Consider the following 15,440-nt stretch of genomic DNA (forward strand, 5'->3'; position numbering starts at 1 on the left):
CATTCTTTCTTCATGGTGAGAGTTTAAAAGAGGGCTGTTGAGCTGTACTCCAGAGAGCTTTCTAAGGAGTGACTAATTCGGTGGGTCTCAACCTGGCTACACATCAGAATTCCCTGGGGAGCTTTGAGAAGGTGTCCATACATGGGCTTCGTCACTGATCAATGAAACCATAATCTCTGGGTGTGGTACCTCGTGTTGCAGTGTGTATGTATTTTGTAAGTCTGAAGTGATTATAAAGTGCAGCTAGAAATAAGAACAGCCGGTGCGGGTGGTCAGAAGCTACTTTCCTGTCTCTTCCTGTGACTCACAGTAGCCCTTTAGTAGTCATGCCCCTGCCATGGCACCCATAGATCTAGTCTGGAGGTGGGATGTGGGCTAGCCTCAGGCTGAAAAAGTTTGAGAATGTTCAATAAATTTATCTCCATAGAAAACACTTCCAGTGGTCAAGCAAGAAGAGAATTTGAGCATAGGAGAAGAGTTTTTAAAATTATAACCACTGAGGGGCACCTGGGTGGCTTAAGTCGGTTAAACATCCGACTCTTGGTTTTGGCTCTGGTCATGATCTTAGGGCTTTGTGAGTTTGAGGCCCGCATCAGGCTCTGCACTGGCAGCTCAAAGCCTGCTTGGGATTCTCTCTCCCTCTCTCTCTGCCCCTCCTCCATTCATGCGGTCTCTCTCTAAAAATAAATAAATAAACTTAAAAAACAATACAATTATAATAACTGAAAAGCACCACCAACAATATAAAAGACTGCCTGTTTTACTGGGAATGCAAATTTAACCTGTTTCTGTTTTTTATTGTGGTGGAAAGTACATAACATGAAATTTACCATTTTAACTATTTTTAAGTATACAGTGGTATTTAGTAATACATTTACACTGTTGTGCAGCGATCACCACTATCCAGCCCCATAACGTTTTCATCATCACAGTTACAACTTTGTACCCACTAAACACTAAGTCCCTGCTCACCCCCCACCCCTGCCCAGTTCCCAGTAGCAATCATCTACTTTCTGTCACTATGTATTGGGCTATTCTAGGTAGCTCATGTAAATGGAGTTATGTAATATTAGTCCTTTTTATTTAACTTAGCATGATGTCTTTAAGAGTCATACATGTTGTAGCATATGTCAGAATTTCATGCCTTTTTAAAGCTGAATAATATTTCATTGTACATAGAGACCACATTTTCTTTATCCATTCATCTTTTGACAGACATTTGAGCTTCTATCTCTTGGCTCATATGAATAATGCTATGAACATAAGTGGGCAAATAACTGTTTAAGTCACTGCTTTGAATTCTTTGAATTGCTGAACCATACAGTAATTGTGTTTGGCTTTTATTTATTTATTTATTTATTGAGGAACGACTAATACGTTCTATAATGGTTGCATCATTTTACATTCCCATCAGCAATGCACAAGAATTCCAATTTCTCCCTAGCCTTGCCGACTTGTTATTTTCTGTAACCTTAAAAATGATTTACTTGTAGGGGTGCCTGGGTTGCTCAGTTGGTTAAGTGTCCAACTGTGCTGACGGATCAGAGCCTGCTTGGGATTCTTTCTTCCTTTCTGCTCCTCTCACACTTGCACTCTCTCTGTCTCTCCCTAAATAAATAAATAAACTTTTTATTTTTATTTTTACTTCTTTATTAAAAATTTTTTAACGTTCATTTATTTTTGAGAGACAGAGTGAGACAGAGCCTGAGCAGGGGAGGAGCAGAGAGAGAGAGGGAGACACAGAATCCAAAGCAAGCTCCAGGCTCGAAGCTGTCAGCACAGGCCTGACTTGGGGCTCAAACTCACAAACTGTGAGATTATGACTTGAGCCAAAGTCAGATGCTTAACCGACTGAGCCAACCATGTGTCCCAAAAAATCAACTTTTAACAAAATGATTTACTTGTGCTAGGGTTTGAGAAATAGGAGCACAGATCCCTTCTCCTGTTGGGCTGTATTTCCTGGCTTGGAGTAGAGTGGCTTAGTGACACATGCAGTAGTGCCCATGGATAATAGGAAGCAGAAGATGTCGTGGGTGAAATAAAGCATGAGACAGTGATTCTTACTCAGGTGTTGTCCACCCTGTTGATTCTGCCATTCCCAGTACACACAGCACTTCATTTCCCATCAGTCTTTCTGGCTATAGAACCACTTTCCCTTCTGAATGAACCTCAGTGTTAGGCGTGTCGTACTTCTCTGCCACCAGCTTACGAAAATCTCTTCATGGATATTTTTAGTATCCAGTTAATTAAGCCTTCTTAATTTATCTTTCATTCTTTTCATCCTTATTCAGCATCCTGACTGTTTCCTTAGAAGATTCAAGTTTCTGTGATGGTTTGTTTTCAGAGTAAAGATTTAAATAAATTGCTTATAGATTAAGTAAAGAACACATCTTAGCAATGAAGAGTGTTTTTATTTTTTCCCACAAGAACAGTGACTGCTAAATGGCTTTTGAGGAGTTTTCAAAACTAAACAACAACAAAAAAAATGGGGGTGGGGGTGGGGTTTACCCTGAAGCAAACATAAAGGGTCAGTCAGTATTCTGGAGCAGATTAACAGATCCATTTAGCAGCCAGGCCATGCTTTTTCATTCCTTTCCTGCTCTAGAAGAAAATCATTCTAAGGTATAATTGGAAGTAAATGTGGAAAGTTGTAGCTGTGTCTGCCCCTTGGAAGCACACATATCACTTGAGTCAGTCTTAGGACCTCGAAAATCTCTACTTAAAGACTGACGTGGTGTAGTGGCAATTTAGAGATGATAGTCAATGAGTAAAAGACACGTTCCTTTTATCCAGTCCTCTTTTCTGCCTTCTGTAACTGATTTAAGTAATGTAAGTGTAGTGAAAATGATTCCTCAAACACTACCATTAACACATCTATTTTTCAGTTGGATAGTTCACAGATGCCAAGGCTAGAAGGTACAAGATTATGAAAAATTACTTAAGTAGCAGTTTTCCATTTTTTAAATTGATATATACTTGTCATATAACACACTAGTTTTGGGTGTACAACATGTTTTCATATTTTACATATTGCAAAATGATCACCACAGTAACTCTAGTTAATATCCATTACCACGTATAAATGTTTCTCTTGTGATGAGAACTCTCTTAACTTTCAAATATACAATCTAGAATTATTAACTGTAGTCACCATGCTGTATGTTACGTTCCCCAGGAATTCTTTGTTTTATAACTGAGAGTTAGTACGTTTGGACCACCCTCCACTCTCCTACTTCTAGCAAGCATCAGTCTGTTCCCTGTATCTGAGTTTTTCTTTTTTTAGATTCTGCATATAAGTGAAATCGTTTTGCATTTGTCTTTCTCTGACTTACTTCATTTAGACTAGTGCATTCAGGATTCATCCATGTTGTTGCAAAAGGCAAGATTTCTTTGCAAAGAAAGATTTCTTTCTTTTTTATGGCTGAATAATATTACATTGTGTATATGTGTAACACATCTTCTTATCCAGTCATCCATCAGTGGACACTTAGGTTGCCTCCATGCCTTGGCTGTTGTAAATAATACTACAATGAACATGGTGGGGGGAGGGGTACATATATCTTTCTTAGTCAGTTTTTCATTGTCTTTTTAAATACCCAGAAGTGGTATTGCTGGAGCATATGGTATTTTTAATTTTTTGAGGAGCTTCCATGTTGTTTTTCATAATGGCTACACCAGTTTACACTCCTAGTGTACATGGGTCCCCTTTTCCCCATGTCCTTGCCAAAACTTATTATTACTTGTCTTTTAGATACCAGTCATTCTCACATAGGTGGTATCTCATTGTGGTTTTGATTTGTATTTCCCTGATGATGAGTGATGTTGAACATCTTTTCATGTGTCTGTTGGCTGTTGTTTATCTTCTTTTGGAAAAATGTGTATTCAGGTCCTCTGCTCATTTTTTATTCGGATTGTTGTTTTTTGTTATATGAGTTCTTTATATATTTTGAGACATCTGCCCCCTGTAGGTACATGACTTGTAAATATTTTTTCTCCCATGTGGTAGGTTGCCTTTTTATTTTGCTGATGGTGTCCTCTGCTGGGCTGAAGCTTTTTATTTCTATACAGTCCCATTTGTTTGTTTTTGTTGCCTTTACTTTTGGTATTAGATCCAAAAAGTCATCACCAAGATTTCTGTCAAGGAGCTTACCACGTATGTTTTTGTCTAGGAATTTTATGGATTCAGATCTTATATTCAAGTCTTTAACCCATTTGGACTGGGCTTTTGTATATGGTGTAAGATAGTGGTTGAGTGTTATTCTTTTGCATGTGGCTGTCCAGTCTTCCCAAGACCATTTATTTATTGAAGAGTCTGTGCTTTCCTTATTGTACATATTCTTGGCTCCTTTGTCTTAAGTTAATTGACCATAAATGGATGGGTTTGTCTCTGGGCTCTTTTCTCTGTTCCATTTATCTGTTTATTTGTTTTATGCAAATACTCTATTGTTTTGATTACTGAAGTTTTGTAACACAGTTTGAAATCACAGAACATGATGCCTCCAGCTTTGCTGTTCTTTCTCAGTGTTGCTTTACCTATTCAGGGCCTTTTGTGGTTCCACACAAATTTTAGAATTGTTTGTTCTTTTTCTGTGAAAAATGCCATTGGAATTTTGATAGGAATTGCATTGACTCTGGATTGCTTTGGGTAGTTTGGAGATTTTAGCAATATTCTTCCAGTCCCTAGTATGGAATGATTTCCCATTTATTTGTGTCTTCAGTTTGTATCCTCATTTACAGCTTTCAGCATTCAGTCTTTCACCTCCTTGGTTAAATTTCTCCCTAAGCATTTTATTCTTTCTGCGGGAATTGTAAATGAGATTGTTTTCTTAATTTTTCTTGCTGATAGTTCATTACTAGTGTATAGAAATGAGACAGATTTTTGTATATTGATTTCATATCCTGCAATTTACTGAACTCATTTATTCTAACAGTTTTTGGTGGAATCTGCAGAATTTTCTATACATGGTATCATGTCATCTGCGAATAGTGATAGTTTTGTGTCTTCTTTTCCAATTTGAATGACTTTTACTTCTTGTCTGACTGCTGTGGCTAGAACTTCTGGCGCCGTATTGAATAGAAGTGGTGAGACTGAGCGTCCCTGTCTTGCTCCTGACCTTACGGAGAAAACTTCCAGCTCCTCACTGTTAAGTATGATGTTAGCTGTGGGCTTGTCCTATCTGGCCTTTATTATGTTGAGGTACATTTCCTCCATATCCACTTCATTGAGAGTTTTTATCACAAGAGGATATTGGATTTTATCAAATGCTTTTTCTGCATCTATTGAGATAGTCATATAATTTTCATCCTTCTTTTTATTATCTGCTGGGTCACTCTGATAGGTTTGCAGATATTGACTCATCCTTGCATCCCTGGAATAAATCCCATTTGATAGTATGATTCTTTATTATTATTGAGCTTGCTAATATTTTGTTGAGGATTTTGCATTTGTGATCATCAGAGATACTGACCTGTGGTTTTTTTGTGGTACCCTTGTCAGGTATGGTATTGGGGTACTGCTGCCTCATAACATGTTTGGAAGTGTTTCCTCCTCTTCTATTTTTGGAAGCATTTGAGAAGGATAGGTATTAAATCTCCTTTGAATGTTTGGTAAAATTCATCAGTGAAGCCATCTGGTCTTCTATTTTGTTGAGAGGTTTTTGATTACTGATCCAGTCTCCTTACTAGTCATTGGTCTATTCAGATTTTCTGTTTTTATGATTCTTGGTAGGTTGTATGTTTTGGGGAATACCCATATTTTCTAGGTTGTCCAGTTTGTTAATGTGTACTTGTCCATAGTAGTTTCTTATCCTTTCCATTTCTGTCTCAACAGTTATGCCTTCTCTTTTATTTATTTAAAAAAAATGTTAACACTTTGAATTTTTAAGAGAGACAGAGTGTGAGCGGGGGGAGGGGCAGAGAGAGGGAGACCCAGAATCTGAAGCTGGCTAGGCTCTGAGCTGTCATCTCGAACTCACAAACTGCAAGATCATACCTGAACCACAGTCACTTAACTGACTGAGCCACCCAGGCGCCCCTTCCTTGTTTTTTACTTATAATTTTATTTATTTGAGCCCACTCTTTCTTGGTGATTCCAGCTGAAGGTTTGTCAGTTTTGTTTATCTTTTCAGAGAACAAGCTCTTAGTTTCATTTATCATTTCGATTATCTTTTAGTTTCTATTTCACTTATTTCTGCTATGATCTTTGCTATTTACTTCCCTATTCTAATTTTTGGTGTTGTCTTTTTTTCTTTTTCTAGTTTTTTGAGGAAAAAAGGTCTTTGAGATCTTTGTTTCTTGTGTAGGCATTAGAAGGCATAAGACCTTTCCCCTTGGAACTGCTTTTGCTGCATCTCATAACTTCTGGTATGTTGTATTTCCATTCTCATGGTATTTTTCAATTTCTCAGCAGTTTTCCATTTTTAACCTTCCTACCCTCATTACCGTGGCTGCCTCTTCCAAACTTACTCTCCTCAAATGGTGACAGTGGGATTGGGAGTTTGAAGAAGAGAAAGGCAGGAACATCATTGGTAATGGCAGTAAGGACTTCTGAATACTGTCTTCTATAAAAACAGTGATTGTCAAAATCAACTTTCTCACAACTGTGGAAATTAACCCAAAGTGTACATCAATCTGAGGAGGATTTGTTCAAGAAAAATGGTTAAATGTTAGTAATAACAGTGAGTATTACATTGTGTCACCTTGCCCTCTTTTGTCCCTTCCTCCCTAGCTCCGCAGTGGCCTTGGCATCGGGGGTGAAAATCAGCAGCTACTTATCCTAGCAGTCACTAGGAGGAAGGACAGGGTTGGAATTTATTCAAAGCTTCATTGTAAGAGAACTGCCATTACTTGACCTAACAGGTCTGTAGAAAATCTCACTCTCCAAGCTTGTCTTTGTCTGACCTCACTCAGATCTTGCCTAGTACAAACAGCCTTTTCCTGGGAGCATTTAAAAAGAAAAAAAAAATAGGAAAACAGAAACCTCAGAACAAACAAAAACTAGATAAAAACAAAAGCAAAATGTTGATTGTTTACCATTACAGATCCCTGAGGCAATGGTAATAGTTATGGCAAACAATCATCTAATTGGAAAGAAAAATCTTGGATAATATTTCATTCCATAGGGGCTTTTAAAAGCCACCTGGGTGGCTCAGTTGGTTAAATGTCCGACTCTTGATTTTGGCTTAGGTGTGATCTCATGGCTCATGGGATTGGGCCCCTGCATCAGGCTCTGCAATGACAATGCTGAGCTTGCTTGGGATTCTCTCTCTCCTCCCTCTCTGTCCCTCTTCCCACTCATAGATGCACTGTCTCTCAAAATAAATAAACCTAAAATAGCTGGCTGAGAAGGAAATAGAAAATCTGAATAGACCTATAAGAGATAGACTGAATTTAGTAATCAACAAAACTTGTATAGAGAAAAGCCGAGTTCCAGATTTACTGGTGAATTCTAACAAGCATTTAAAAAAGAACTAAGACGGATCCTTCACAAACATTTCCAAAAAACAGTAAGGAGGGAACATATTTGAAGTCATTCTATTAGGCCATTGTTACCCTGATCCCAAAACCAGACATCACAAAGCAAAAACCTACAGACCAATATCCCTTGTGAATATAGATGCAAAAATCCTAAACAAAATACTAGTGGAGTTAATCCAGCAACATATAAAAAGGATTATACACCATGACCAGGTGAGATTTATCACTGGAGTGTAAGGTTAGTTCATATACAAAAGTCAGTAAATGTAATGTACCTTGATCAGTAAAACAAACTTGCAAAACCACGTAATCAAATCAGTAGATGCGGAAGAAGCACATGACAAAATTCAACATTGTTTCATGATAAAAACACTAAACAGATCAATAAATGAGGAATGGGAAAGAACATCTTTTACCTGATGTAGGGTATCTATGAAAAAGCTAACATACTTAATAGCTGAAGACTGAAGGCTTTTCCCCTAAGATCATGGACAAGGATGACCCCTCTTGACAGTTGTATTCACCATTGTAATACAGATGGTAGCCAGGGTAATTATTGAGAAAAAGGAATAAAAGGTATCTATGTTTGAAAGGAAGAAGTAAAATACCTTCATTTATCAATTACATGATCTTTTACATACAAAATCCTCAAGAATACATACATAACTATCAGTGCTAGTAAATAAATTAAGCAAGGTTGTAGGGTATAAGGTCAACATATGAAAATAAGGTGCATTTAAAATTTTTTTTTAACATTTATTTACTATTGAGAAACAGAGACAGAGCATGAGCAGGAGAGAGGCAGAGAGAAGGGAAGACACAGAATCCGAAGGCGGCTCTGAGCTATCAGCACAGAGCCCAATGCGGGGCTTGAACCCACAAACTGCAAGATCATGACCTGAGCTAAAGTTGGATGCTTAACCAACTGAGCCACCCAGGCACCCCTGAAGTGCATTTTTAAAAAGTTTTGTTTATTTATTTATTTTGAGAGAGGGAGAAAGAGTGCATGAGCAGTGGTAGGGGGGCAGAGAGAGGGAGAAAATCCCAAGCAGGCTCCATGCTGTCAGCACAGAGCCCTATGTGGGGCTCAGTCTTACTAACCATGAGATACTGACCTGAGCCAAAATCAAGAGTCAGATGCTTAACCAAATGAGGCACCCAGATGCCCCCTTTATGCACTGGCAATGAACAATCTGAGAAATGAAACTAGAAAATAATTTTATTCACAATAGTGCCAGAAGTAATAAAATGCTTAGTAATAAAAAAAATATCAGACTTGTATACTGGGAAGTGTAAAACATTATTTAGACAAATTAAATAAGTGTACAGACATTGTTCCTGGATTAGGAGACAGTTGTTAGGGATTAGAAGTATATTGCTCCAATGGCAATATTCCCAAATTAATCTATAGATTTGGGGTAATTCCTATCAAGATTTTGGCTGCCCTTTTTGCAGAAATTGACAAGATCATCCTAAAATTCATATGGGAAAGCAAGGAACTCCAAATAGCCAAAACAATTTTGTCAAAGAACAAAGTTGGAATATTTATACTTCCTGATTTGAAAACTAAGTATATAAAACTACAGTAATAGTGTGGTGCTGGCATAAAGATAAGCATATGAATCAATAGAAGAGAATTGACCAGAAATAAGCCCATACATTGTGGCCAATTGATTTTTGCCAAGGGTGTGAAGACCATTCAATAGAGAAAGATAGTTTAAAAAAAAAAGTACCCAGGGGCACCTGTGTACAGGTTATGAATCTGGCTCCTGGCTTTGGCTCAGGTCATGATCTCCTGGTTGGTGAGTTCGAGGTCTGCATCAGAGCCTGCTTGGGATTTTCATTCTCTCTCTCTCCCTCTCCCTCTCCCTCCCTCCCCTGCTCACCCCCTGCCCTCAGAATCAATAAGTAAACTTTAAAAGTTTAAAAAGTGTCCAGAGTTACAAATATACTAAAAGCCACTTAATCATATCCTTTAAGAGCAAATTTTGGCATGTATGAATTTTATCTCAATAAAGGGTACGGGTGGGTAGGGAAGATTCACTCTGCAAAAGGCGGATGTGCTCGGCTAGGAGGAGAGATGAAAGGAGATTGGGTGGCCTCAGGAAGAGTTAGGAGAGGAGGTATGCCCCACACATCTTCCTCTCTCCAGCAATTCCCGAGACAATTGTGTGTGTATACATTTTAAGTTGGAAATGGATAACCTTTTTTTCCTTATTTCAAGTGAGTAGAGACCAACTTTTGAAATTACCGGATACCTGTTGCCAGTAGTAGATGTGAGTCAAGAGTGCAGTATTCCGGCACCACTAGCCAGAGCTGCCTGTCGGGGGAAAAAAGGCCATTAGTATCTTTATTGGGGCTGAACTATAATGTTGCCAAAATCTATCCTGTGAGAATTGGAAATAAGTTTGGTTTGTAACACCTTCACTTTTAAGATTAGATTATGTGTAATTAGAAAAGAATACCCCAGTGGGACAAGTGTGTGGAGGACCAAGTTGATACACCACAGAAGGAACCGATAAGCATTACTGATGGGTTTATCTATAGATGAAAGAGGAAGAGATTTGCTGGACTTGCTTTTTCTTTCTCCAGTCTGTCTGGTTTTGGTTTTTTTCCTTATTGCAATGGCTAGGATCTCCAGTACACTGTTGAGGAAAAGTTGAGACCAGACAGCCTTCCCTCATTCCAACCTTCAGGGGTTTTAACACCATCTCTCACCATGAAGTATATATAATATCGGCAGTAGGTTTTCTGTAGATGTCCTTTACCAGGTTGAGGAAGTTCACTATTAGTTTGCTGAATCAGGCTTTTTAAAAATCTTGACTTGATGTTGGATTTTGTCAAATGCATTTTCTGCATTTATTTATCTATTGTAATAAAATAGATTTCTTTTTTATAACACCTTAAGTTGGTGACTTACACTGACTGATTCTGAAATGTCAAATCAACATTGCAGTCTNTGTGTGGGGTGTGGGTGATTTTGAACTATAAATTTATATAGTATCGGGTTGTATAGATTATCTATTTCTTCATGAGTGAACTTTGATAGCTTGTGTCTTTCAAAGAATTTGTCCATTTTTATGTAAGTTGTCAAATTTTCTGCCATAGTGTTCTTCCTAATATTCCTTTATCATTTTATGTTTGTAGAATCCATACTAATATTCCTCTCTTATTCTCAGTATTGGTAACTTAGGTCTCCTTTTTCCCCCCTGATAGGCGTGGGTAGATACTTATCAATTTTCTTGACTTTTTTTCTCTCTTTTTTAAATATTTATTTTTGAGAGAGAGACAGAGTGTGAGCAGGGGTGGGTCAGAGAGAGAGAGGGAGACACAGAATCCAAAGTAGGCTCTGAGCTGTCAGCACAGTGCCTGATGTGGGCTAGAACCCAAAACCATGAGATCATGATCTGGGCTGACGTCAAGATACTTAACTGACTGAGACACCTAGGTTCCTATTGACTTCTTTTTTCAAAGGACATAGTTTTTATTTCACTGATCTTCTCTATTTTCTATTTCATTAATTTTGGTTCATATGTTTATTAAAATTTTTCTATTAATTTTGGGTTTATTTACTCCTTTTTTTTATTATTAAAAAGGTGTGGGAACTTAGATCATTATTTTGAGACCCTTCCTATCTAGTAAACATTTATAGCTGTCAAATTAATTTTTCAATCTCAGTACTGCATTACGTGAATCCCACTGTTTTGATTCACTTAACCACTTTTTCATTTCCCTTTTGATTTCTTAGATCCATAGTCTATTTAAAATTACATTGCTTGGTGTCCAAATATTTGGAGATTTTCAATATCTTCATGTTATTGATTTCTATTTTAATTCTGTTGTGGAATTTAATGCTGTTGAGAAGTAGTTTGTACAATTTAAATTTTCATCTTTGAGATTTGATTTCTGGCCCAGACAATGTGGCCTATCTTGATCATGTGACATGTACTTGAAAAGAGTATGGTTTATTGTTAGGTGGTATGTCCTATCCAAGTCTTACATATCCTTACTGATTTTCAAGTTCAGTAAGTTTTCAGTTATCTCTTTTTTTTTTTTTTTCTATCACTCTTTCCAAACCTTTCATTCAGTTTCTTTGGGTGTGTGTGTGTGTGTGTGTGTGTGTGTGTGTGTGTATTGGTAATTTCCTTTTTGTGTTTCCTTTTGGTAGTTTCTATTGTTCATTCTTCAAGTTTACTAGTCTTTTATTCTGCAATGATTTATCAGCTGCTAATCCCAGCCAGTATATTTTTCACAACAGTGAGATCACTTTGGGTCTTTCTTATATCCTCCATCTCTCAGCATGCTTTATCTTTCCTCTACCTTTTTGAACACATGGGGTATATTTGGGGTTGTATTTTCCTGCTTATTTGTACATATGGTAATTTTTGTAGCTCAGGCATTTTGAATTTTATGTTGCTAGGTATTAGAAAAAATGTTAGACTTTGTTTATTTGTGTCTAACACATTTACTACACATATCCACATATGTATACGCACACATACATGCATAGGGGAATACATACATACATACTTACATTAGGGACCATGTCTCCACTCTATCTCTACTTCACTTGAACAAGTCATTCACAGTGAATAGCCAGTTTTCATTTGCATGTTATTTTTTATACAACTGACCGGGGACAGAGAATCCTAGTCCCATGATTTTTGTAAGGCTCCCAGTATCTCAAAAACTACCACCAACATCTTTAAAGCTAAATGAATTTCACTAGAGAAAAGGAAGGGTACATAAAATACTTGAGGCATAAATACTTGGAAATGAAGAAAACCGAAGATGGAGATCTTGGGTTGGAAGCAGTGGTTTAAGGAGCTCAAAAACTTGTGCTGCTTTCATAGGGAGAACTCTCTTAACTCCCCAGCTTCATAGCAGGTCACATGATTCCCCAAAAGGCGACCAAGGGTTTGGGCCTTGGTAGTGTGTAGTCCCGTGTGCTGCCTGTGACCGGCTTCCTTTGAAGAGCTCAATGAGCTGGGGCCTGGCAAAGAAGATGGAGGAGGTGGGAGATTGCAGCCCATCTGAGTTGCCTCCCTCCGCCTTTTGTATCAGAACATAGAAAATCACTTTGCTGCTGCCGTGAGCCAGCCGCCCACACTCTCTCTCCAGGGAGGCCAGGAAAGGCCAACTTAAGTTATAGACTGTGCTGTGTAACTCTGCTTTAAGAGCTAGAAGGGTATTCCCGAGCCAGGGAAAGCAAGAAACTACACGTCATCTGAATCTTTGAGTGGTCACCATGATGAATGTGTTAAAGTTTTCAGGGAAAATGAAGGAAATCAAAGTGGCTTCATCGCGGTTTTAGAATGGCTTCTGTACGGTTTGGATCCTACTCTTTTTATTATAAGAAAGGGGAAATACAACTAGTACCTGGACGCCATGTGAAAAGTATACCAGGAGCTTCAGGGATGGAGAAGGGCAGACTCTCAACTGAAGAAAAAGTAAGAAACTTACTTTTAAGTACATGAAAAAAAAGCAAGGCCTCCTAGAACACAATAATCACATTAGAAAAGTTACTTTTTATGTGCGAATTTGAACCTCTGGCTTTTTACTGAAGAGGTCTGTGGCTGTGTTGGCTGTCTGGGGAAGGCTTCAGACTCCTTAGCCAAGAGGTGTGAAATGCAGGTGGCCTGGTTCTGCCACCACTCTCACAGGCCCTTTCCCTGTGAGCCCTGTTCTGCAGCCATAGATGGTGGCCGGTGCCCTATTTCTAACGGTATTTTTAAATATATGCCATAGCACCTCGTGAACAGTGCTGTGCAGTTAGTGGGGTCCTTCCATTCGCTAATTTTACATGAGACACTGAGTTGAAAAGATGTCACACCTCTCTTGCAGATGAGGAAATGGGGAAGTTTTAGGATCAAGAAAGGTTTCGTGACTTGGCCAGTGTCCCAAGTACAAGGATCCAGGCAAAACCAAAAGGCTTGTAATTCTAAATTCGGTGTTCTTTCTGCTAGAATGTGCTGCCTCCCTCCAGGACTGGTGGAGGTACCGGAGCCAGTCCTCAGGCTAACGCTTTACGATTATTTTTATTTGTTCGCCTCACTCAGCATGTGCTGGGCCAAGTTGTGTGTGTGGGGAGCTAGCTTAGTGGGAGGGTTTCCTGCCAAGAAGGCAGGGTCTAGGACCTGGAAGTGGCCCAGTCTGGCACGTGGAGTGACTAGAATACTGGCTGTGGTCTTCTCACAACTCCCCACTTACTTCCTACTATCATTTGGAACTTATTTGCTAACTATGTTTTTGCAAAAAGAAGCATAAATCAATTCAGTCAATGTACAAAAGGGCAAAAAGTTGCCAAGAAATGTTCCGGGAGGTTGGCCCTCACAGGAGGGTGTCTGACTTTACATTGTCAGCTTCGTCATAAAGAGCAGAGGTCCAGGGCTTCAGACCTTCAAAACCACCACAGAGGTTACAGTAGCTGCTTGCTGAGAAAGCTAGCAGGGTGTGTAACAGCCAAGCCTTTAACTAGAGTTGCTAAACAGAGTCAATAGTAATGATTTTTCACGACCAAACCATTGAAATGGACAGTAATTTCGTTAAAAAAATTAAACCCCAAAACCAAATGGCCGGATACCTCCTGCATGGACTTCCAAACCTCCCCTCACTCACCCTTGTTGGATTGAACCAAATTGGAAATTTAAACCAAATGATTATGGATTTTTTACTTTCTAGCTAATTGACTTGTACTTTTCAGTCTTCTAAACTCAGAGTAAATCACAGCAGTGCTGGTTGTGAGGAGAGCACACATAAAGGTGAAGAAGAGGCAGGAGACCCAGGCAGGCGCGCTCACACCCTGGGGACAGTCACAGGATGTCTGTATGCTCTGCGGCTGCATTTACGTTTAGTTCTCAGTTCCCAGAGTGTCGGATGCCGGGCTGTGATGACCTCTAGGAAACAGCAGCTTACTGTCACCACTAGCCTAGACTTTGTCTAACAGCAGCTCTTGTCCCCTACCCCCCGCACCGTGCACACCCCCGTCGTGGTCCTGGATGCACCACACTGTCACGGTTGCTTTCTACACGTAATGCTCCTATTCAGCTTTGAGAACCAAGACCTGGCACATACTTGGCATGTAAAAGAATTTCTGATGTGTCCAACATTTTACAGAAAAAAGAGAAGTACACCAATTGTTTTAAAGTCTTTTTGTTTTTTTAACTTTTCACAAAGGATTTGCTGTAAGTCTTCAAGTCATCTTGTCCAATCCAAAAGCCGTATTTAAGCGTCGTGGATCCCAGCCAGGGATGCAAGAATCTGATTTTCTAAAACAGATAACAACAGTTGAAGAACTGGAACCGAAAGCAAGTAACTGCACCAAGGTATTCATTTCACTTGTGCTGCTTGACCTTGTTGAGTGTCAGCGTTAAGAAGCGTGGCCACCCAACAGATTTCCCTCCCCTCTAGGTTCTCGTGTGGCACACTCGCACAGAGAAGGTTAATCTAGCCAACGAGCCAAAGTACCACCTGGACACGGTGAAAATTGAGGTATAAATTGAAGCAGCAACTGGTGCAGCCTGCCTGGCTGGCGGACGCGGGAGAGGACGCGTGGAGGTTAGGCTGCCCAGCATTCAGGTACTGTTCACTTTACTTCAGCACAGCAGCCTCTACTGTCCTCTGATGGACATCCATTTGAGCAGAGCTTGCCAGTTAACACGGCTGACTGGATGGTATAAAATGTGTGTGTTTTTGTCTTCACTTGTTCTGCATGTTTTCCCTACAACGAAACTGGAAGTTCTTTGTAGAGTACAGCTCGTGACACTGCAGGATACCATTGTGAGTGTCTCGTATACTTTTTCCCATTTGGCCTTAGAATTGGTGGAACTGAGCAGCTTTTAGAAACAAATGACAGATATTTTGTTGACTAAACGTTCCCAATTCCTCACTTTGCAACATTAAGTAATTTTCGTATGGTTGGTGGCAGTATTCGTTGTAGGAAATAAAACCCACAAAAATAAAAA

The 15,440-nt window shown here is 39.2% G+C and overlaps 1 protein-coding gene across 1 annotated transcript in view; it reads left to right on the forward strand.

Moving 5' to 3' along the window:
* Positions 1–15,438, forward strand: part of B3GAT2 (beta-1,3-glucuronyltransferase 2) — a 93,840-nt gene extending 78,402 nt beyond the window's left edge. The window contains exons 4-5 of the mRNA XM_077767239.1: positions 14,653–14,801; positions 14,887–15,438. Coding sequence (XP_077623365.1) covers positions 14,653–14,801; positions 14,887–14,973 — 236 coding nt within the window. The 3' untranslated portion in view covers positions 14,974–15,438. The remainder of the gene's footprint in view (positions 1–14,652; positions 14,802–14,886) is intronic.
* The last annotated feature ends 2 nt before the right edge of the window (positions 15,439–15,440 follow it).

The sequence above is a fragment of the Crocuta crocuta genome, unplaced genomic scaffold, assembly GCF_008692635.1.
Source record: "Crocuta crocuta isolate KB4526 unplaced genomic scaffold, BGI_CrCroc_1.0 scaffold518, whole genome shotgun sequence".
Taxonomy (NCBI): Eukaryota; Metazoa; Chordata; class Mammalia; order Carnivora; family Hyaenidae; genus Crocuta; species Crocuta crocuta.